The 23,016-nt window shown below is 41.5% G+C and overlaps 2 protein-coding genes across 4 annotated transcripts; both read right to left on the bottom strand.

Annotated features, from left to right (window-relative positions):
* Positions 1 to 16: 16 nt before the first annotated feature.
* On the bottom strand, positions 17 to 22,871 carry LOC106612470 (TLC domain-containing protein 5). Of its 3 annotated transcripts, none has more exons than XM_014213628.3 (3): positions 22,788 to 22,871; positions 10,352 to 10,554; positions 17 to 2,469 (listed from the first exon to the last, which is right to left on the bottom strand). In XM_014213628.3, the coding sequence occupies exons 2-3, from the start codon at positions 10,545 to 10,547 to the stop codon at positions 1,937 to 1,939; spliced, it is 729 nt and encodes a 242-aa protein (XP_014069103.1). In that variant the 5' UTR covers positions 10,548 to 10,554; positions 22,788 to 22,871; the 3' UTR covers positions 17 to 1,936. The 3 variants fall into 3 exon arrangements, with proteins under 3 accessions (XP_014069103.1, XP_014069104.1, XP_014069102.1); XM_014213629.3 differs by lacking the exon at positions 22,788 to 22,871 and adding an exon at positions 13,429 to 13,560; XM_014213627.3 differs by lacking the exon at positions 22,788 to 22,871 and having other exon boundaries at positions 10,352 to 11,027.
* On the bottom strand, positions 13,480 to 22,770 carry tm136 (Transmembrane protein 136). Its single transcript, NM_001140640.1, is given in 3 exon segments — positions 13,480 to 14,238; positions 14,406 to 14,608; positions 22,513 to 22,770. Coding segments are annotated over 2 exon segments (729 nt in total). The 5' UTR covers positions 14,602 to 14,608; positions 22,513 to 22,770; the 3' UTR covers positions 13,480 to 13,705.
* Positions 22,872 to 23,016: the final 145 nt, after the last annotated feature.

Here is a 23,016-nt window from a genome sequence, read left to right as displayed (position 1 = left end):
CTAATCAGGACTCACCTTTTGGGGTCAGACAACTTCTGACAAACTTTAATTTGTGAGTGAACTATCCCATTAAAATGACCAGTTAATAAAAGTACAATAATTTCCTGCTATAACAATCATAAATCATAACACTTAACAGTGTTAAATGGTTATGGCATTTGACAGCAAAACGTGTTCAAACGTAACATTTTTGGTTGAGCACTCTAGTACAGTATTTTGGAGGATTTTTGATTTACAAATTCCACCATGTGGACAATTTGAATACTTCAAGCACAGAGCACTCTGATGGCTATAGCGCAATAAGTCTACCCTACAGTACGGGACAAGGCTACACACATTTTTTGAAAGCAATGTAGGCTAGTATACCTTTAAAGATGTTGTAATACAATTAACATAACTCATTTAAAGTAAATTCTAACAAGTGGCAAAGTAGTATTTCCCTGAGTAAAAAAAAAAGTATAATTTCAAATTTTTCTAATAAATATTTTATACTATATAGGCCAAATATATGTAATATCTTACAGCACATGTTTCTATACCAGCTCTGTATTCAGGGTATTTATTGAACACACAAAAGTAAACATTACATTTGAACACGTATAAAGTCACAAAGGCACACATATTATTCTCCCTTATCACAGACACAATGGTAGTGAATGTTGACATACCATTCCACATACTGTAACTATTTAGGCACCATATTTAAATATTTCATATAAAAGTAGTTAATTTCAAATATGAAAGCATACAATATTGGGAAATGTGACCTTCTAGCATTATACTGGAACATTTTAAGCAATACAGTGCACAAACATTTAGCACAAATCATCGTTTACCCATTGGTATTTTTAACTAAGACACAGGGCTGGTGAATGTTGACATACCATTCCACATTGTCTAACTACTTAGGCACCAGATTGAAATATTTCATCGAAAAGTAGTGAATTTCAAATATGAATGCATACAATATTGGGAAATGTGACTTGGCATCATACTGGAACATTTTAAGCAATACCATGCACACAACATTTAGCACAAATTGTTGTTTACCAATTGGTATTTTAAACTAATTTACAATGACTAATATACACCCAATCAAGCAATGAAATACCACAAAACATACTATTACAGTATGTACACAATTACTTTGTTCCACGTGTTACTGATCGTTACGGATTTGTTGTTGCTGTGCACTTTAATGAAAAACCCTTATTTTAGCTAAATGGAAAGACAGTTATCACAAGAAACATGTAGCTTTTTACTGAGTTTTATGTTAGATAGATAGATATATCTAAAACACCGCAATCTCAGCGAGCATTAATAAACATCTTCCTAAAAACTAAATGGAACGTTTTTAAATGGCTTATAAATTGTCCTACAATTCAAATTAGAAAAATTTTACTCAAAACATTGCAAAATATTTATCAAAAGTAGAATTTCTGCAGAAAAACTACTGCATACAACAAAATACTGCAAAAGGATAGAAACAGTTTCGGTTCAATTTCACTGCCTCAAAAAAGTGTGGCCTAACCTATGAGGATTAGGGAATGTTATGTGTCCATTTCCCAATAGTCAACTTATTGCTGGATACAAGGTTAGAAGAACATACTATTAGGTTACAGTTAATTGTAAATAGGTTGTGAAATACATCTGTTCATCATATTGGCACTAGGTCATTTGGTTTCAAAAGACAAACTGTCTCAATTGTTTTTGCTACAGTTGTAAATTTTTGAAGATGCTTGCACTTGTTTATTTTTTTTTATTATTTTTTTACAAGTGTTAGCTAAATACCAACAAATATTCCCATATAACCATATAGGTCTAAATAATGGGTTGACTTTAACCCCATGCTTACACAACCATTAAATGTATAAAGGTTGTCTATTAGTATAAACATTGGATTTTTTTATTAATCTTCTAATGATAAGGAAGTCTTTCAGTCTGTCTTTCCGACATGTCCGTTAACTGCTGCCAATCTGTGTTGGTCTCTCCAGCGTCTGTATTTGGATTGACTCTTGCGGTAGGTAAAACGACCAATGTCCACCATGAACACCCAGGATAGCACGTACATGGCAACTCCCCCACACTTTATAATTAACCTGGGCCGTGGGGAGATGAGCTCGCAGTACAACATCCTCCCGCCAACCACTATGCGCATGAACACAAATAGCACCACGAACAGAACATCCACCACCTCCCCTGTCAGGCTCTCATAGCGACCCAACTGTCTCAGGAACCAGCGAGCTTGCAGCAAGGGGTTGGTGATCTCGCTAGCAAAGATTACGGCGCAGGACTCGATGCCTGATTCTCCCAAGCTCAGGGTCAACAAGATACCCAGAATGCTCATGGTGTGGTGGACCAGCATCACCGGGCCCTCTGTGCGGAAATAAACACACCAGCCCATATCGAAGATGAAGTAGCCCAGGCTAATGACCATAGCACTGATCTGAAGGGGGGTGTTCTTTGTGCCTGGAATCAAGATCACAACGTTATTATAAACACTCTTCATGGTTAGTAACATTGTCATACACACATCAAATTACTGTATACTAGGCAAGAAACTCTACATAAAGAACATTGATTTATGGATGTAAACTTAGTTCTCTGAGTAGATTAACGGGTCGACAAATGACCTATGGGAACTCCTTCCCCTTCACGCGATGAGGTATAAAATATGTTTACAGTCACGCCATTCCCTTACTGTATCCACGTGACTTGTCACTATAAAAGGTGGTGTGACGTGACACACTGTCAATTACTTGACTTGAATTCCACAGAGGTGGAGGAACGACATGAAAGCTTGGCGATCCATTACTCTACTCAGAGAACCAGGGCTAAATCCGTAACATTCTCTTTCTTTTTCGTAAAGGCATTGCTGTACCAAACAGGTGGTTCAGCAACAGAGTGGGATACCTCACCATTAAACCTTAGTCCAGATGAGCCCCTAGGAAGTCATTGTATCCACCACAGCAGGGTTTCCCAAAGCTCTCCTCAGGCCCCCCCAGACGATTCACATTTTTGTTTTAACCCTAAACTGCCACACCTGATTCAATTAGTCAAAGGATTGATTAATTGTAACATAAAATATTAACCCAACAGTGTGGATTAAATGTCAACTGTAGTATACAACTGCAAACACAAATAAGCTTAAAGTTAAACATGAGAGGCTTCAATTAGGTGTAACAGCACCAAGAGGGGAAGCCCTTTGTATAGAACATCCATCTCACTGATGGTTGATAAGTATGTACAAGGTTCAAAGTATGCTCACTTATCTGGGTTGAGAGAGCGTGCCGTGTCCAGAAACACAGACCCCACTGCTGGTGTGGACATAACATTGAGTCTGTAGTACCTCATGAAAGTCATGGGTGTTGATTCCAGGGAGGCCCCTCTGAACTAGGCCCATGAGGTGGCCATACCCCTGGTGGAGTGTGCTACCATGCCATCTGGAGTTGGTGTACCTGCTGCAATGTACGATTTTGACTCTGCATTGGTAATCCAAAGAGCCAGTCTCTGCTTCGAGGCAGACCTTAGGTGTTCTCCCCATAACACACAAAAAGCTTTTATGTTAAATAATAAATGATAAATAATTATCTTGTTGCAGCAAGATAGTCACTCAATGCCCTAACCCTGCAAAGTGTATACAACTCACAACACTCCTGTGAGAAGTGGGGAGGCTGTCATACACACATTCAATGTAGATAGGGACTTCCCTGCAGCAATAAGCTTCTGGAGAAAAGTCAAAATGTCATAAATTGGGCAGCAAAAAGGCGATTCTGCATGGGCAATACACCACTTCCACTTGTAGGAATAGAGTCTTGATGTAAAGGATACCCTTACTGCCTGTATTATATCAATTACCAAGGAGGGTAATCCTGCAGCTACAAGGTGGTCACATTCAGGTGCCACACCCACAACGTCAGTAGGCTGGGTTTGGGGTGTGAAAGCTTGCCCTTCACTTGTGACAGGAGGTCCCCTTGAAGATGGAGTTCCCATGGTTGGGAGGTTGTCAGCTGTACAAGGTCTGAAAACCAGTGACCCTGTGGCCAATGTGGAGCCACAAGTAGAACTGACTTGTTCTCAATAATTATCTCCCTCATGACCTGAGGGAGCGAGGGAATTGGTGGAAACGCATAGAGCAGCCCCCTCGGCCATCAGTGTTATAGGGCGTTGACCCTGAGTGGGCCTGCTGGACCCTTTATGGAGAACCACATAGGACAATGTTTGAGTCTCGCAGGGTGAACAGATTGGCCCCGGCAGGTGTATTGCTTTGAGGGATGTAAGTAGTGTGTTTGCCCAAAGCAGTAGCTCCCTTGCTACCTGGTGTAGTATCATTGACCTCAGTCCGCCCTGGCAGTTGATGTATGCAACCACTGTCATGTTGTCTGTCCGTATCAGTACATGTTGGGAGGAAGTGCTGGAATGCAAGGTGAACCGTCTTGAGCTCCAGAACATTGATGTGAGCTGTTGTTTATGGTGCCGACTATACACCATGAACCCCTTCATGGTTCAAGACTGCTCCCCATCCCTGTAGGAATATGTCTGTAATCAAAGTCATCTGGTTGTGAACTGCGCTTAGGAGAACTCCACCGGGAGTTTGAAGTGCTACGCACCACCATTGTATTGCTCTCTAGAAACTCTTCGGTAGGACTGAGAACGTACGTTCCTCCACCAATGAGCAGGTGCAGCCTGTCTGAGCCTGTTTTTTTGGCATCCCAGTTGGGGGCCTGGGACAGGAGAAATGGTTTGCTGGCTGACACATATACATGTGCTTCTCTGTCCTCCTTTAGACACTTGGGCCGCTCCTGGCCAGGTGATATGGGTATACCTAAGAGTGGAACTTTCTCTTTGTCAGGGAGCTTGGGCTTCGCTAACCATAGGTGGTGTTGTACAGCACACAGTGCGGCCAAAGTTTTCCCAACTATATGAGCATTGCTCTGAAGGCACTGGATGAGCAGATCTGTCACTGTAGACAGTTCTTTCATGGTCTTAGTATTATAGTCTGCAGCTACTTCTGACTGAAGGCCAGTATTGCTGCTGAATTGCCAAGCCTAGCGGCTGAAGCGGTGCTGTCATGTGTCCTGCGTAGGACGCGATCAAATGCCTTGCATCGTTTGTTAGGCAGCTCTTGGTCTGAACTGTGACGGAGAGAAGCAGGCAGAACAGGTCAAGCAAATGATTTGTCCATACGGGGGAAATGGCCAAAACCATTCTCGTCTGTACCATGAACTGTAGCTAAGTGATTTGCTTGGCATGGAACGGGTTCTTCGACTTGGCGTGTTCCATGTGCATTGGAGCTCACGCACAAAGTCTTTGAACAGGAGGCATGTCTCAGTCTTTGAAGAACTGAATTCATCAAACTTGAATGTGGACACCATGGCAGAAAGGGGCGTGCTCCATGTTGAGGTTCCCGCTTGGCTTCTCAAAGATTTCAAAGGATAATTCTTTGGTCAAGTGTCACTGCCAGTAGCAACGGTCATCAAAAATTGTTAAAAGGTTTAAAAAACATTTCTAATAATTGCAACAGTTGGACAATGGATGAAGATACTTCAGATTGTTAGAGTCCATCAGGTATTGAGTGAATTATAGCACATTAAACATTTTACTTTTATGGACAAATAATTAATGGAGTTCAGGGATTTTGGTGGGAATTCAGGTATTCAATTTGTCAAATGTTTTTCTTAGAATGCGGTCATACATTTTCTAATGGTATCAGGTATTTCTTTGATATTTTATGTTAAAATGAAGAAAATGATATGCACCTCATTTGCATAAATACACTAGGTGTATTTGCATATATGAATACATTAAGATAAAGGGGTGGAACAGGGCTGCAACCATGAAAATGTGAAATGCTAACTTACAAGCCCTTAACCAACAATGCAGTTTCAAGAAAAATAAGTGTTAAGTAAAAGATTGTCTGGGTAGCCATTTGATTAGCTGTTCAGGAGCCTTATGGCTTGGGGGTAGAAGCTGTTAAGAAGCCTTTTGGACTGCTTGCCGTCTGGTAGCAGAGAGAACGGTCTATGACTAGAGTGGCTGGAGTCTTTGACAATTTTTAGGGCCTTCCTCTGACACCGCCTGATGGCAGGAAGCTTGGCCCAAGTGATGTACTAGGCCGTACGCACTACCCTCTGTAGTGCCTTGCGGTCGGAGGCAGAGCAGTTGCCATACCAGGCAGTGATGCAACCAGTCAGGATGCTCCCAATGGTGCAGCTGTTTAACTTGAGGATCTGAGGACGCATGCCAAATCTTTTCAGTCTCCTGAGGGGGAATAGGTTTTGTCATGCCCACTTCACGACTGTCTTGGTGTGTTTGGACCATGATAGTTTGTTGGTGATGTGGTCACGTTCTGTTGCATAATTCAACAAGTGTGCCAATAGCAGGATACACTCGGATTAAAAATCAACACGCTTGGATCTAGATTACATCTATCTATACATACTTTACATCGTTTGCGAGATCAGACTTAATATCACTCACTATAAGTGTTCATTTTCGGAATTTGCTTTAATTTAAGTACATCTAATTTGTAGCAAATTATAACTTTTTCAATTACACTATTTATTGTGATGTAAGTGAAGAAAGGATAAATCCCAGACGAAGCTTTAGCATTCTTATAGATGCAACGGAAAGACAATGTATTTCATTGAGCCCATTTCAGCCATCACCGGGGTGTGTTTGACAGGTCATTACAAACATTTCCACGGTCGTAACGTTAACAGGAAAAAAACAACAGGCAGAAGCAAGAGTCGCAGGAGTAAAATGAAAGCAATCAATCCAGCGAGACTTAAGTTACAAGTGGATTTTTCACCCCTCAAACAAAGAAAATAGATGGCTGAAAAAGAGCATTGCTACTGCCAGGCCAACAGGCTGGGACTGATGATGCTAGAGCCACGGTGCATACCATCATCAGAGTGATCATTGTCTGTGGCACAAGAGTAGGAAGCTCTTGTGGGCAGTACATCAGTGTCATCAGATTCAACAACCACACTCTGTTCAGAGGAGGGGTTGAGTTTGGTACCGGCAGAGGAAGTCTGGCCAGGATGTGCTCGAGGGTGGACTCCTTGTTTGCCATGCGACTGCCCAGTGACAATCTCCTTGCGCAGCTCAGTGCAGTGAGATTTGTGCCCAGGCGAGGATGAGCGATGGTGTTAATTGGGCAGTGGATCACGAGGGAAGGGAGACCTGTCATTTGACCTGGAGCATTTGGAATTATCTGCAGAGGAAGGTCTACGATCAATGATCTGTGTGGCAGATTCATCTGATGACAGTCCGGAGGTCCCGTCCACAAAGCTCTCAAGTCGAGATATCAATGCTCTCGGAGTAAATTTCTGCTACTCTGTGCAGCAGCTTGAGCATGTTCAGTTCCCAAGCAAAGAAGGCAAAGAGTGTGGTCATCCGATGCTAGGAGCTGTTTCTCACACTGTTGACATGGGTGGAATGACATCCTGAATACATCACTGAATCTGTGTGCAAGGAACGGATTTTCACACAATTGTATACACAAAAGAAGTGCGTTCCAAGAAAATGTCTCGGTGTGCCTCAAATTCTGCTTCGATGCTTCGAGCTGGTGCCTCGGTGTCGGCTTTGAGAGAATAGCTAGCAACACTAAGCATCACCTCTGCTCCGTAGAGCGTCGGGGTCAAGACTCCCGCCTTCATAGGCGAACTCAATACATTTTATGCACGCTTCGACAAAAACAACACAGAGCTGTGCATGAGGGCCTCCGCCGTCCCAGAGGAATTGGTGATCTCGCTCTCCTAGGCCTACGTGAATAAGTTTTTAATCTGGTCAACATTCGCAAGGCGGTTCTCAGAGCATGTGCAGACCAGCTTGCAGGCATCGTCACGGTCATTGTCAACCTCTCCTTGTCCTAGTCTGTAATCCCCACGTCTCAAGCTGACTACCATCACTCTTGTCCCCAAGAACTCTAAAGCTACCTGCCACAATGACTACTGCCATGTGCATATAGCACTAAGATCTGTAATCATGAAGTGCTTTGAAAGGCTGGTCATGGCAAATATCAACTCCATCATCCCAGACACCTGAAACCCACTCCAATTTGCATAACGCCCCAACAGATCTACAGACAATGCAATCTCAATTGCACTCCACACGGCCCTCTCCTACCTGGAAAAGAGGAATACCTATTTGAGAATGTTGTTCATCGACTACAGCTCAGCATTCAACACCATAATGCCCTCCAAGCTCGTCACCAAGCTCGGGACCCTGGGACTGAACACCTCCCTATGCAACTGGATCCTGGACCTCCTGACGGGCCGACTCCAGGTGGTTAGAGTAGGCAACAACACCTCCGCCACGCTGACTCTGAACACGAGGGCCCCCTAGGTGTGTTTGCTTAGCCCCCTCCTGTACTCTGTTTATCCACGACTATGTGGCCACGCACATCTTCAACTCCATCATAAAGTTTGCTGACAACACAACGGTTGTAGGCCTGATCACCAACGGAGATGAGAAAGCCTACAGGAATGAGGTCAGAGAATTTCCAGTGTGTTGCCAGGACAACAAACCTCTCCCTCAATGTTAGCAAGACCAAGGAGCTGATTGTGGATTACAGGAAATAGGCGAGAGTTCAAGAGCTTCAAGTTCCTCTGTGTCCACATCACTGAAGACTTAACATGGTCTTCTCACACCAGAACGTTGTGAAAAAGGCACGGCAACACCTCTTATCCGTTAGGAGGCTGAAAGGATTTGGCATACCCCTCAGATTCTCAGAAACTTTTACAGCTGCACCATTGAGAGCCTCATACTCTCTGGTATGGCAACTTCCCCGCCCGGCGACCGGAAAGCAATGCAGAGGCAGTTATGGATGGTCAGCCGGTTTCTGAGAAAGAAAAAAATAAAATGCCAAAGACTTTAACCATCCGAGACATGGACTGTTCTCCATGTTCTCGTCCAGCAGGCTGTACCGGTGTGTCAAGGCTCAGACCAACCGACTTCTAAACAGCTTCTAACCCCTCTACTGCTCTCCCTCTCCACAGACTATGCACACTGACTCTATCTATGCCCATCTACAGGTCTAACAACAGACAACCTACGGTCCTGCTATAATTATTATTGATTTGATGTATTACTCCATTACGCTGCTGTCCATTGATTATTGATTGCCATTACTATTAGTATTTGTCCTGTTACTGGTCACTATTACCCCTGTTTACATGTACACACTGTGTCCCATGACATAGACTGACCAGGTGAATCCATTTGAAAACTATAATCCCTTATTGATGTTGCCTGTTAAATCTACTTCAATCAGTGTAAATGAAGGGGAGGAGACAGGTTAAAGAAGGATTTTTAAGCCTTGAAACAACTGAGACATGGATTGTGTATGTGTGCCATTCAGAGGGTGAATGGGAAAGACAAAGGATTTAAGTGCCTTTGAATGGGGTATGGTAGTAGGTGCCTGGCGGTTTGAGTCTGTCAAGAACAGCAACGCTTCCGGGTTTTCACATGGAACAGTTTCCCGTGTGCATTCAGAATGGTCCACCACCCAAAAGACATCCAGCCAACTTGACAACTGTGGGAAGCATTGGAGTCAATGTGGGCCAGCATCCCTGTGGAACGCTTTCGACACCTTGTAGAGTCTATGCCCCAGCGAATTGAGGCTGTTCTGAGGGCAAAAGGAGGTGCAACTCAATATTAGGAAGGTGTTCCTACTGTTTTGTACACTCAGTGTATATTGAAATTAGTGTACAAGCATAAGTATTTATATAGTCCTGGAACAGTACCATCTAGTGGTCAGAACCTGGTATCAGGATGTAGGATGGGACATAAACCAAACAACTTTAATGACTAATTTCTCTGAACAGAAAAAAAAGCACCAAATTCACTGAGAATTCATTACATAAGATGAAGAAACAATACTCCGTGCCGCAGATCCATACTACTTGTCATAAATAGAGAACTGATTCTGTATACTTGTTGTTGGGTTGGGATTGGCGTGGAGGTCCGTGGGTGGCTTTTAACAATTTCTTTGTATTCCTTATGTCTTACGCATTGTTAGAAAAAACGTTGGTCCAAATCGGATGTAAGGTACTACATTTATTGAATATTATATGAAGCCAATTTAGATGCAATCAATTAGCTTAATTTTTCAGATCAAATTATATCTAAACATTTTTTTTTTTTTTACAAAAATGCTAATCTTACCTGTGTAACTACAGAAATGATTTCAGAACAATATGAGATGGTGGTATCATGGCTTGCTAAATGAAATGGAATGACCCCTGTATACCAATTTAACCACCTTTAGAGAATGGTTGTATAGAAGCAGCACTCTACATGGAAACGATTACACTGTTTCAGTGCAATTAAATAGTGAGCATCTTACCTGGATGTGTGAAGGGCCAAGGTCCTTCCACATAGCCTATGTATGCTGTTATGCAGACCGCCAGGATGCCATGGAGCAGTGTGACCAGCCTACAGTTCCACTCAAACCCACGGCTTTCATTGTTATTACACAGTAGTTTGTAGAGAGTGATCCAGCCTGTTAGGCAGAGGACCACGCCAATAGGCAGCGATGTCATCCCTCAGCTAAATACACAAAAACAAAACAAAGACCACTTAATGACCAACACACACACACAAATACATATATACTGTAGAAGTTTCATAAGACTGCATGATCCCTTAATTTTCTACCATCACCAACAATATCAGCTATGCTCAAGATTTGTGCAAGTAAGTCCAATTAGCCTACATTTTATGTTCAGTAAATGTTCTGTAAAATGCAGCAAAATTGCAATATAGAAATACAGTGCCTTCAAAAAGGTATTCACACCCCTTGACTTTTTCCACATTTTGTAGTGTTAAAACGTGGGATTAAAATTGATTTAATTGTATTGTTTTTTTGTCAAATATCTACACAAAATACTCTAATGTCAAAGTGCAAGACAAATTCTAAAATTTGTAAAACATTTATGAAAAACAAAACAAATATATCTTGATTAGATAAGTATTCAGTTCATGTTAGGATCACCTTTGGCAGCGTTTACAGTCAGTCTTTCTGGGTAAGTCTAAGAGCTTTCCACACCTGGATTGTGCAACATTTGTCCATTATTCCTTTCAAATTTCTTCAAGACAACCATTTTTAGGTCTTACCATAGATTTTCAAGCAGATTTATGTCAAAACTGTAACTCAGCCACTTAGGAACATTCACTGTCTTCTTGGTAAACAGCTTCGGTGTAGATTTAGCCAGTTTAAGGTCATTGTCCTGCTAAAAGGTGAATTCATCGCCCAGTGTCTGGTGGAAAACAGACAACCAGTTTTTCCTCAAGGATTTTGCCTGTGCTTAACTCCATTTATTTTTTTATTGTGAAAAACTCCAAGTTCTTAGCGGTTACAAGCATACCAATAACATGATGCAGCCACCACCATCCTTTACAATATGAAGAGTGGTACTCAGTAAAGTGTTGTATTGAATTTGCCCCAAACATATTTGCTTTGCCACATTTTTTGCAGTATTACTTTAGTGCCTTGTTGCAAACAGGATGCATGTTTGAAATATTTTAAATTCTGTACAGGCTTCCTTCTTTTCACTCTGTCAATTAGGTTAGTATTGTGGCGTAACTACAATGTTGTTTTCTCCTATCATAGCCATTAAACTCTAACTGTTTAAAGTCATTATTGATCTCATGGTGAAATCCCTGAGCGGTTTCCTTCCTCTCTGGCAACTGAGTTAGGAAGGACGCCTGTATCTTTTTAGTGATTGGATGTTGTATCAATACACCCAAAGTGTTTTGAATAACTTCACCATGCTCAAATCGGTGCCATTTTTTGCGAGGCATTGGAAAACCTCCCAGGTCTTTGTGGTTGAATCTGTGTTTGAAATTCACTGCTCGACTGTCAAAACCTCACAAATATTTTTATGTGTGGGTTACAGAGATGAGGTAGTCATTAAAAAAATATATGTTAACAACTATTATTGCACACAGAGAGAGTCCTTGCAACTTATTATGTGACTTGTTAAGCACATTTTTACTCCTGAACTTATTCAGGCTTGCCATAACAAAAGTGTTGAATACTTATTCACTCATTACCAGTGGTGTAAAGTACTTAAGTAAAAATACTTTAAAGTACTACTTAAGTCGTTTTTTGGGGTATCTGTACTTTACAATTTATATTTCTCACAACTTTTACTTAACTACATTCCTAAAGACAATAATGTACTTTTTACTCCAAACATTTTCCCTGACACCCAAAATTACACATTACATTTTGAATGCTTAGCAGAACAGGAAAATTGTCAAATTCACACACTTGACAACAGAACATCCCTGGTCATCCCTACTGCCTCTCATCTGGTGGACACACTAAACACAAATGCTTCATTTGTAAATTATGTCTGAGTGTTGGAGTGTGCCCCTGGCTATCCTTAAATAAAAATAAAAAAATAAAATTGTGCAGTCTGGTTTGCTTAATATAAGCAATTTGAAATTATTTATACTTTTACTTTTGATTCTTAAGTATATTTTTTCCAATTACATTTACTTTTGATACTAAACTATATTTAAATCCAAATGCTTTTAGACTGTTACTGAAGTAGTATTTTAATGGGTGACGTTCACTTCTACTTGAGTCATTTTCTATTGAGGTATATGTACTTTTACTCAAGTATGACAATTGGGTAGTTTTTCCACCACTGCTCAAGACATTACAGCTTTTCATTTATAATTAATTAGTACAAATTTCTAACAATTCCACTTTGACATAACGGGTTATTGTGTGTAGGCCAGTGACCAAAAATCTCAATTGAATCAAGTTTTAAATTCAGGCTGTAAGACAACACACACGCTGCTGCTACTGTCTATCTATCCTGTTGCCTAGCCACTTTATCCCTACCTATATGTACAGTACATAGCTACCTCAATTACCTCGTATCCATGCACATCGACTCGGTACTGGTACTCCCTTCATACAGTCATGTTGTTTTCTACTTGCTAATATAGCCATGTTATTTTTACTCGTTATTCACTGTGTATTTGTTCCTTGTGTTAATATTACATTTTTTATTACATTTTGTATCTTATCATTAACTCTGCATTGTTGGAAATGTATCCGTAAGTAAGCATTTCACTGTTAGTCTACACCTGTTGTCTACGAAGCATGTGAGAAATAGAATTTTACTTGAACAAAATGAGGAAAAAGGTTGTGAATACTTTGAAGGCCCTAAATTACCTTCCAATGAACCTGTTATAATTAAGCAATAAGGCCCGAGGAGGTGTGGTATATGGCATATATACCACGGCTAAGGGCTGTTCTTACGAATGACGCAACACGGAGTGCCTGGACACAGCCCTTAGCCGCGGTATATTGGCCAAATATCACAAACCCCTAAGGTGCCTTATTGCTATTATAAACTGGTTACCAACGTAATTAGAGCAGTAAAAATAAATGTTTTGTCATACCCGTGGCATACGGTCTGATATACCACGGCTGTCAGCCAATCAGCATTCAGGGCTCGAACCACCCAGTTTATTAACCCAAAGTGACTGATGAACAGTATGTCTAAACTGAGCATCTTGTTTTTTCTGAACGGAGCACAAAAATGTACAAGTGTAAGCTGAATACCAAAGACTATTCCCCAATAATCATACACAACCATTGGTAGTTAATCATTTGTTAAAGGTCTATTAGTATAAACATTGGATGTTTTTATTCATCTTCTAATGATCAGGAAGTCTTTCAGTCTGTCTTTCCGACATGTCCGTTAACTGCTGCCAATCTGTGTTGGTCTCTCCAGCGTCTGTATTTGGATTGACTCTTGCGGTAGGTAAAACGACCAATGTCCACCATGAACACCCAGGATAGCACGTACATGGCAACTCCCCCACACTTTATAATTAACCTGGGCCGTGGGGAGATGAGCTCGCAGTACAACATCCTCCCGCCAACCACTATGCGCATGAACACAAATAGCACCACGAACAGAACATCCACCACCTCCCCTGTCAGGCTCTCATAGCGACCCAACTGTCTCAGGAACCAGCGAGCTTGCAGCAAGGGGTTGGTGATCTCGCTGCCAAAGAGCACGGCGCAGGACTCGATGCCTGATTCCCCCAAGCTCAGGGTCAACAAGATACCCAGGATGCTCATGGTGTGGTGGGCCAGCATCACCGGGCCCTCTGTGCGGAAGTACACACACCAGCCCATATCGAAGATGAAGTAGCCCAGGCTAATGACCATAGCACTGATCTGAAGAGGGGTGTTCTTTGTGCCTGGAATCAAGATCACAACGTTATTGTAAACACTATTTATGGTTAGCAACATAAACACACAAAGTATACTGATCCCCCCCAAAAAATTGCTCTTATACCAACTTCACCTTTTACAGAAAGGCGGTACAGGAGCAGCACTATGTGGGATTAGATAGTGAGCATCTTACCTGGATGTGTGAAGGGCCAAGGTCCATCCACATAGCCTATGTATGCTGTTATACAGACCGCCAGGATTCCATGGAGCAGTGTGACCAGCCTACAGTTCCACTCAGAACCATGGCTGCCATTGGTGTTACACAGTAGTGTGTAGAGAGTGATCCAGCCTGTTAGACATAGGACCACGCCGACAGCCAGCGATGTCATCCCTCAGCTAAACACAAAAAAACATAAGTGCAATACGGAAATACATTACCTTTCAATGAACCCTTGTTAAAATTCAAAGCAACTGATAAACAATGTTTATCTGAACTGAGCAGCTGTAGTGTTCTGGCCAGTCTGAGTATTGAGGATTTGGTGAGGTCTCATGTGTTTTTATTGGGAAATGAGACCATGATACACCCTCGTTGGTAAGGAGAAATTTCATGCTAACACACTTTAGGGAGTTTCAAAACAAGTCCAAAAGTAATTGTGTCTGGGGCGGTGGGGCTGCATATCCTGGTCTCATAGACAAGACATAACATAGTAAATAAAAATCCGGGACACTCAAATTAGTATGATACACTACACGACCAAAAGTATGTGCACATACAAAATCAATTAATATGGAGTAGGTCCCCCTTTGCTGCAATAACAGCCTCCACTCTTCTGGGAAGGCTTTAGATGTCGGAATATTGCTGCGGGGACTTGCTTCCATTCAGCCACAAGAGCATTAGTAAAGTCGGGCACTGATGTTGGGCGATTAGGCCTGGCTCGTAGCCGGTGTTAAATTTAATCCCACCGAAGGTGTTCGATGGGGTTGAGGTCAGGGCTCTGTGCAGGCCAGTCAAGTTCTTCCACACAGATCTCAACAAACCATTTCTGTATAGACCCCGCTATGTGCACAGGGGCATTGTCATGCAGAAACAGGAAAGGGCCTTCTCCAAACTGTTGCCACAAAGTTGGAAGCACAGAATCGGCTAGAATGTCATTGTATGCTGTAGGGTTAAGATTTCCCTTCACTGGAACTAAGGCGCATAGCCCGAACCATGAAAACAGCCCCATACCATTTTTCCTCTACCACCAAACTTTACAGTTGGCACTATGCGTTTGGGCGGGTAGCGTCCTCCTGGCATCTGCCAAACCCAGATTAGTCTGTCGGACTGCAAGATGGTGAAGCGTGATGCATCACTCCAGAAAATGCGTTTCCACTGCTCCAGAGTCCAATGGCATTGTGCATGGTGATCTTAGGCTTGTGTGCGGCTCCTCGGCCATGGAAAACCCTTTCATAAAGTTCCCAACGAACAGTTAATGTGCTGACGTTGCTTCCAGAGGCAATTTGGAACTCTGCAGTGAGTGTTGCAAATGAGGACAAACGGTTTCTACCGTTGTGTGCTTCAGCACTCAGCGGCCCCGTTCTGTGAGCTTGTGTGGCCTACCACGTCGCGGCTGAGCCGTTGCTGCTCCTAGATGTTTCCACTTCACAATAACAGCACTTACAGTTGACCGGGGCAGCTCTAGCAGTGCAGAAATTTGACTAACTGACTTTTTGGAAAGGTGGCATGCTATGACGGTGCCACATTGAAAGTCAATGAGCTCTTCAGTAAGGCCATTCTACTGCCAATGTTTGTCTATGGAGATTGCATGGCTGTGTGCTCGATTTTATACATTTGTCAGCAACAGGTGTGGCTGAAATAGTGGAATCCACTAATATGAAGGGGTGTCCACACACTTTTGTATATATAGTGTATGTTATGTTTGGTATGGTTACATAAGACAGAAGGTTATTTAAGGCAAAAACAATAGGAGGGTGGTTGGTCGGGATGGATGGATGGATGGGTGGGCGTATAAAGCAAACGACTGGCAACACAAAGGTTGCGTGTTTGAATCTCATCATGGACAACTTTAGAATTTCAGCAACTTTTAAACTACTTAGCATGTTACCTAAACCTTCCCTTAACCCTAACCCTTTTAGCTAACCCTTCCCCTAACATAAACCCTAACCTCTAGCCTAGCTAACATTAGCGACCTAGCTAACGTTAGCCACAACAAACTGGAATTTGTAACATCATATACTACCGGTCAAAAATTGTAGAACACCAACTCATTCAAGGGTTTTTCTTTATTTGTACTATGTCCTACATTGTAGAATAATAGTGAAGACACCAAAACTATGAAATAGCACATATGGAATCATGTAGTAACCAAAAAAGTGTTAATAACAAAGAAAATATATGTAATATTTGAGATTCTTCAAATAGCCACCCTTTTCCTTGATGACAGCTTTGCACACACTTGGCATTCTCTCAACCAGCTTCATGAGGTAGTCACCTGGAACACATTTCAATTAACAGGTGTGCCTTCTTAACCTGTTAGGGCTAGGGGGCAGTATTGACACGGCCGGATAAAAAACGTACCCGATTTAATCTGGTTACTACTCCTGCCCAGTAACTAGAATATGCATATAATTATTGGCTTTGGATAGAAAACACCCTAAAGTTTCTAAAACTGTTTGAATGGTGTCTGTGAGTATAACAGAACTCATATGGCAGGCCAAAACCTGAGAAGATTCCATGCAGGAAGTGGCCTGTCTGACAACTTGTGTTTCATCTTGGCTCTTTTTATTGAAGACTGAGGATCTTTGCAATAACGTGACACTTCCTACGGCTCCCATAGGCTCTCAGAGCCCGGGAAAAAGCTGAACGATATCGAGGCAGCCTCTGGCTGAAACACATTATCGCTTTTGGCAAGTGGCCGATCAGAGTACTATGGGCTTAGGCGCGTGCCCGAGTCGACCGAATGCTTTATTTTATTTCGTCTGTTTACCTAAACGCAGATTCCCGGTCGGAATATTATCGCTTTATGAGAAAAATGGCATAAAAATTTATTTTAAACAGCGGTTGACATGCTTCGAAGTACGGTAATGGAATATTTAGAATTTTTTTGTCACGAATTGCGCCATGCTCGTCACCCTTATTTACCCTTTCGGATAGTGTCTTGAACGCACGAACAAAACGCCGCTGTTTGGATATAACTATGGATTATTTTGAACCAAACCAACATTTGTTATTGAAGTAGAAGTCCTGGGAGTGCATTCTGACGAAGACAGCAAAGGTAATAACATTTTTCTTATAGTAAATCTGACTTTGATGAGTGCTAAACTTGCTGGGTGTCTAAATAGCTAGCCCTGTGATGCCGGGCTATCTACTGAGAATATTGCAAAATGTGCTTTCACCGAAAAGCTATTTTAAAATCGGACATATCGAGTGCATAGAGGAGTTCTGTATCTATAATTCTTAAAATAATTGTTATGCTTTTTGTGAACGTTTATCGTGAGTAATTTAGTAAATTCACCGGCAGTGTTCGGTGGGAATGCTAGTCACATGCTAGTCACATGCTAATGTAAAAAGCTGTTTTTTGATATAAATATGAACTTGATTGAACAAAACATGCATGTATTGTATAACATAATGTCCTAGGGTTGTCATCTGATGAAGATCATCAAAGGTTAGTGCTACATTTAGCTGTGGTTTGGGTTTATGTGACATTATATGCTAGCTTGAAAAATGGGTGTCTGATTATTTCTGGCTGGGTACTCTGCTGACAATCTAATGTTTTGCTTTCGTTGTAAAGCCTTTTTGAAATCGGACAGTGTGGTTAGATTAACGAGAGTCTTGTCTTTAAAATGGTGTAAAATAGTCATATGTTTGAAAAATTGAAGTTTTTGCATTTTTGAGGAATTTGAATAACGCGCCACGGGATTACACTGGCTGTTGAGTAGGTGGGCCCATAGAGGTTAAAAGTTAATTTGTGGAATTTCTTTCCTTCTTAATGCGTTTGAGCCAATCAGGGTATACAGAAGACAGCCCTATTTGGTAAAAGACCAAGTCCATATTATTGCAAGAACAGCTCAAATAAGCAAAGAGAAATGACAGTCCATCATTACTTTAAGACATGAAGGTCAGTCAACACGAAAAATGACAAGAACTTTCAAAGTTTCTTCAAGTGCAGTCGCAAAAACCATTAAGCGCTATGATGAAACTGTCTCTCATGAGGACCGCCACAGGAAACGAAGACCCAGTTACCTCTGCTGCAGAGGATGAGTTCATTAGAGTTACCAGACAGAAATTGCAGCCCGAATAAATTATTCAGAGTTCAAGTAACAGTCACATCTCAACATCAACTGTTCAGAAAAGACTATGTGAATCAGGCCTTCATGGTTGAATTACTGCAAAGAAACCACTACTAAAGGACACCAATAAGAAGAAGAGACTTGAAACACAAACAAACATTAGACCGGTGGAAATTTGTCCTTTGGTCTGTAGTCCAAATTTGAGATTTTGGGTTCCAACTGCCGTGTCTTTGTGAGACGCGGGGTGGGTGAACGGATGATCTCAGCATGTGTATTTCCCACCGTAAAGCATGGAGGAGGAGGTGTGATGTTGTGGGGGTGCTTTGCTGGTGACACTGTCTGTGATTTATTTAGAATTGAAGGCACACTTAACCAGCATGGCTACCACAGCATTCTGCAGCGATACGCCATCCCATCTGGTCCAAGAAGGAGAGGGATGGAGTGCTGCATTATATGACCTGGCCTCCACCATCCCCCTACCTCAACCAAATTGAGACAGTTTGGGATGAGTCGGACCGCAGAGTTAAGAAAAAGCAGCCAACAAGTGCTCAGCATTTGTGGGAACTCCTTCAATTCTGTTGGAAAAGCATTCCAGGTGAAGCAGGTTGAGAGAATACCAAGAGTGTGCAAAGCTGTCATCAAGGCAAAGGGTGGCTATTTGAATAATCTCAAATATAAAATATATTTTGATTTGTTTAACACTTTCTTGGTTACAACATGATTCCATATGTGTTATTTCATAGTTTTGATGTCTTCATTATTATTCAACATTGTAGAAAATAGTACAAATAAATAAAAACCCTTGAATGAGTAGGTGTTCTAAAACCTTTGACCGGTAACGTATGTTGAGCAAATTCGTAACATACCATACGAAATGGATGATCGACATTGACAAATTAATACATACCATACCAACATACAGTTGAAGTTGGAAGTTTACATACACCTTAGCCAAATACATTTAAACGCAGTTTTTCACAATTCCTGACATTTAATCCTAGTAAAAATTCCCTGTCTTAGGTCAGTTAGGATCACCACTTTATTTTAAGAATGTGAAATGTCAGAATAATAGGAGAGAGAATGATTTATTTCAGGTTTTATTTCTTTCATCACATTCCCAGTGGGTCAGAAGTTTACATACACTGAATTAGTATTTGGTAGCATTGCCTTAAAATTGTTTAACTTGGGTCAAAAGGTTTGGGTAGCCTTCCACAAGCTTCCCACAATAAGTTGGGTGAATTTTGGCCCATTCCTCCTGACAGAGCTGGTGTAACTGAGTCAGGTTTGTAGTACCCCTTGCTCGCACACGCTTTTTCAGTTCTGCCCACAAATCTTCTATAGGATTGAGGTCAGGGTTTTGTGATTTCCAAAGTTGTGACAAAATGTTTTAAGGACAACAAAGTCAAGGTATTGGAGTGGCAGTGTGCTTGGGGGTCATTGTCCATTTGCGACCAAGCTTTAACTTCCTGACTGATGTCTTGAGATGTTGCTTCAATATATCCACATAATTTTCCATCCTCATGATACCATCTATTTTGTGAAGTGCACCAGTCCCTCCTGCAGCAAAGCACTCCTACAACATGAGGCTGCCACCCCCGTGCTTCACGGTTGGGATGGTGTTCTTCGGCTTGCAAGCATCCCCCTTTTTCCTCCAAACATAACGATGGTCATTATGGCCAAACAGTCCTATTTTTGTTTCATCAGACCAGAGGATATTTCTCCAAAAAGTGTGATCTTTGTCCCCATGTGCAGTTGCAAACTGTAGTCTGGCATTTTAATGGCAGTTTTGGAGCAGTGGCTTCTTCCTTGCTGAGCGGCCTTTTAGGTTATGTCGATATAGGACTCGTTTTACTGTGGATATAGATACTTTTGTACCAGTTTCCTCCAGCATCTTCACAAGGTCCTTTGCTGTTGATCTGGGATTGATTTACACTTTCCGCATCAAAGTACGTTCATCTCCAGGAGAGAGAACGCGTCTCCTTCCTGAGCGGTATGACGGCTGCGTGGTCCCATGGTGTTTATACTTGCGTACTATTGTTTGTACAGATGAACATGGCACCTTCAGACGTTTGGAAATTGGTCTTGGCTGATTTCTTTTGGTTTTCCCATGATGTCAAGCAAAGAGGCACTGAGTTTGAAGGTAGGCCTTGAAATACATCCACAGGTACACCTCCAATTGTCTCAAATGATGTCAATTAGCCTATCAGAAGCTTCTAAAGCCATGACATCATTTTCTGGAATTGTCCAAGCTGTTTAAAGGCACAGTCAATTTAGCGTATGTTAACTTCTGACCCACTGGAATTGTGATACATTGAGTTAAGTGAAATAATCTGTCTGTAAACAATTGTTAGAAAAATGACTTGTGTCATGCAAAGTAGATGTCTTAACCGACTTGCCAAATCTATAGTTTGTTAACAAGTAATTTGTGGAGTAGTTGAAAAACTAGTTTTAATAACTCCAACTTAAGTGTATGTAAACTTCCGACTTCAACTGTATTATGGGCTCCCGAGTGGCGCAGCGGTCTAAGGCACCGCATATCAGTGTTAGAGGCGTCACTACAGACTCTGGTTCAATTCCAGGCTGTATCACAACCGGCCGTGATTGGGAGTCCCATAGAGAGGCACACAATTGGCCCAGTGTCGTCCGGGTTAGGGTTTGGTAGGCCGTCATTGCAAATAATAATTTGTTCTCAACTTACTTGCCAAGTTAAATAAGTAAAAAATAAATAAAAACACAAAATAAAGCATACTAAATTGAGTGTCTAAGATTTTTGTAGAAAATTATATGAAATGCTCTGAGATCAGGTTGCACTGCAGTGCAGTCTCCATTTCTGCCACTAAACTGTCAAAGCAAGCTAGTGTATCTATTTATTCTTTTTTCATACACCTTTATGTACATTATGTAATAAAAAATAATATCCAAATGTAAATGTTTATTATTAATATGAATTTGGCGTACTATTTAGAAAGCTAGCTATATTTTCCCCTGTTCAGCTGTTTTGACATCAGTGCAGAAGGGGAGAGAGCAGCTGGCTTGCTAGTATAGAGTACCACAGTATGAGTCATGATACCCATAAAACCTAGCGGTCAAACAGGGAAATGGTTCCAATCGTTTTTCCCACCACTAATTTTTCCCATAGGGGATTTTATAAACACTTACAATAAGGGCTGTATTTCATGTAGGCTTACCCTGACGTGACGTTTTGATAACCATGCGAATCTCTTTAGGACAAGCTGACTTATCAATATATTCACCTGTATTCATCCCCCCAAAATGAAATGCTAATTATCTGCTAATGTGGCTATCATAAAGAACTACAAATGCCATGATGATTTGGCAGTCTTGTCCAGATCAAGGCAAAGGTAAGAATCTCTGGAATAACTAATGTTAGTTAAATGTAGTAATTAATAAAAATTGGCTACATTTCTTTAAAAATTTACAATTCTGTGAAATGTCTTGTGCAAGTCTTAAATTGACACAATACATGTTCGCAAAGGTGTCAGCTAGAGATGACATGCACAATGTCTACTTTGATGCCAATTAGCATTTTTGAATCAGAGTAAATAGAGCCGAATATTGATAAAAGTCAACTTATCCGAGAGAGCTTTCAATGCGTCACGCCGGGGTAAATCCACACAAAACACTGCCCTTAAGTTACTCTAAAATCCCCTACGGAAAAATGGTGGAAAAACGTTTGGAACCATTTCCCTGTTTGACCGCTAGGCTTTATGGGTACTATGACACCTCCACGCTGGGGCTCTATAGCAAATAGAGAAGATAACACTGACGAGCCCTTTATAAAGCCCTTTATAAAGATGAGCATATTTGAGCTAAAAAGACATTAAAGTGAATACATTTGAGTCCTAGTGAGCCGTCTTGACTGTAGAAGATCAGTTCGATAAGGCAGGCTTTGGATGGCGAGCGAGACAGACAAGGAGAGCCTTCCTCCTCAAGCTATCAAATATTGGCAAACAGAACAATGCGAAATAACTACTTTGTAACATCACCTTATTTCTGCGCCCGTTCATGTCGGTGACATCTAATCTTCTGTCCCTTTGTGGCCAGCATGCTCCCTCTGGTGACAGTCACTTCATCTTTTGTTCTTTGTGTCCATGCTACTCGGCTCATCAACAACAGAAAAATGTCTCTCGAGCATCTAATCTCAATAGCCTACTCCCCCACCTTGCAGTGTCAGCAACTGGTGCTGCAGATTGCTCCCCAACCCAAAACTAAATTAGTGAGTTAGTTTCCAACACTCAGTAAGTAAACAAAATATAATTACTGCTAGCCTGGTTCCGAATGTAGCAGCAGCTTTATCGTCGTCGGGTGGTGTCTAGTTGTCAACTTGTCATCTAGAATGGGGTTGTGGCGCCATCCGCTGGTAATATTTACGTATTTTCCCATCACTACATGGCGGTGAAAAGGTGAGATGCAGGCATAAACATTTTGTATTAATGTTCTCTGGTACGGCCGAGAAACATGAAAGCTACATGAAAATATACATACTGTAC

The sequence above is a fragment of the Salmo salar genome, chromosome 09, assembly GCF_965601325.2.
Source record: "Salmo salar chromosome 09, fSalSal1, whole genome shotgun sequence".
Taxonomy (NCBI): Eukaryota; Metazoa; Chordata; class Actinopteri; order Salmoniformes; family Salmonidae; genus Salmo; species Salmo salar.
Note: the sequence above shows the minus strand (reverse complement) of the source record. Positions and strands in the feature narration are given on the sequence as shown.

Bases quoted from the DNA above. Each gene is read 5' to 3' on its own strand.
- LOC106612470 (XM_014213628.3), bottom strand. From the start codon at position 10,547: ATGACATCGCTGCCTATTGGCGTGGTCCTCTGCCTAACAGGCTGGATC. The intron at 2,470-10,351 runs GTAAGATGCTCA...TCTTGATTCCAG, and splicing joins TTGGCCCTTCACACATCCAG to GCACAAAGAACACCCCCCTT.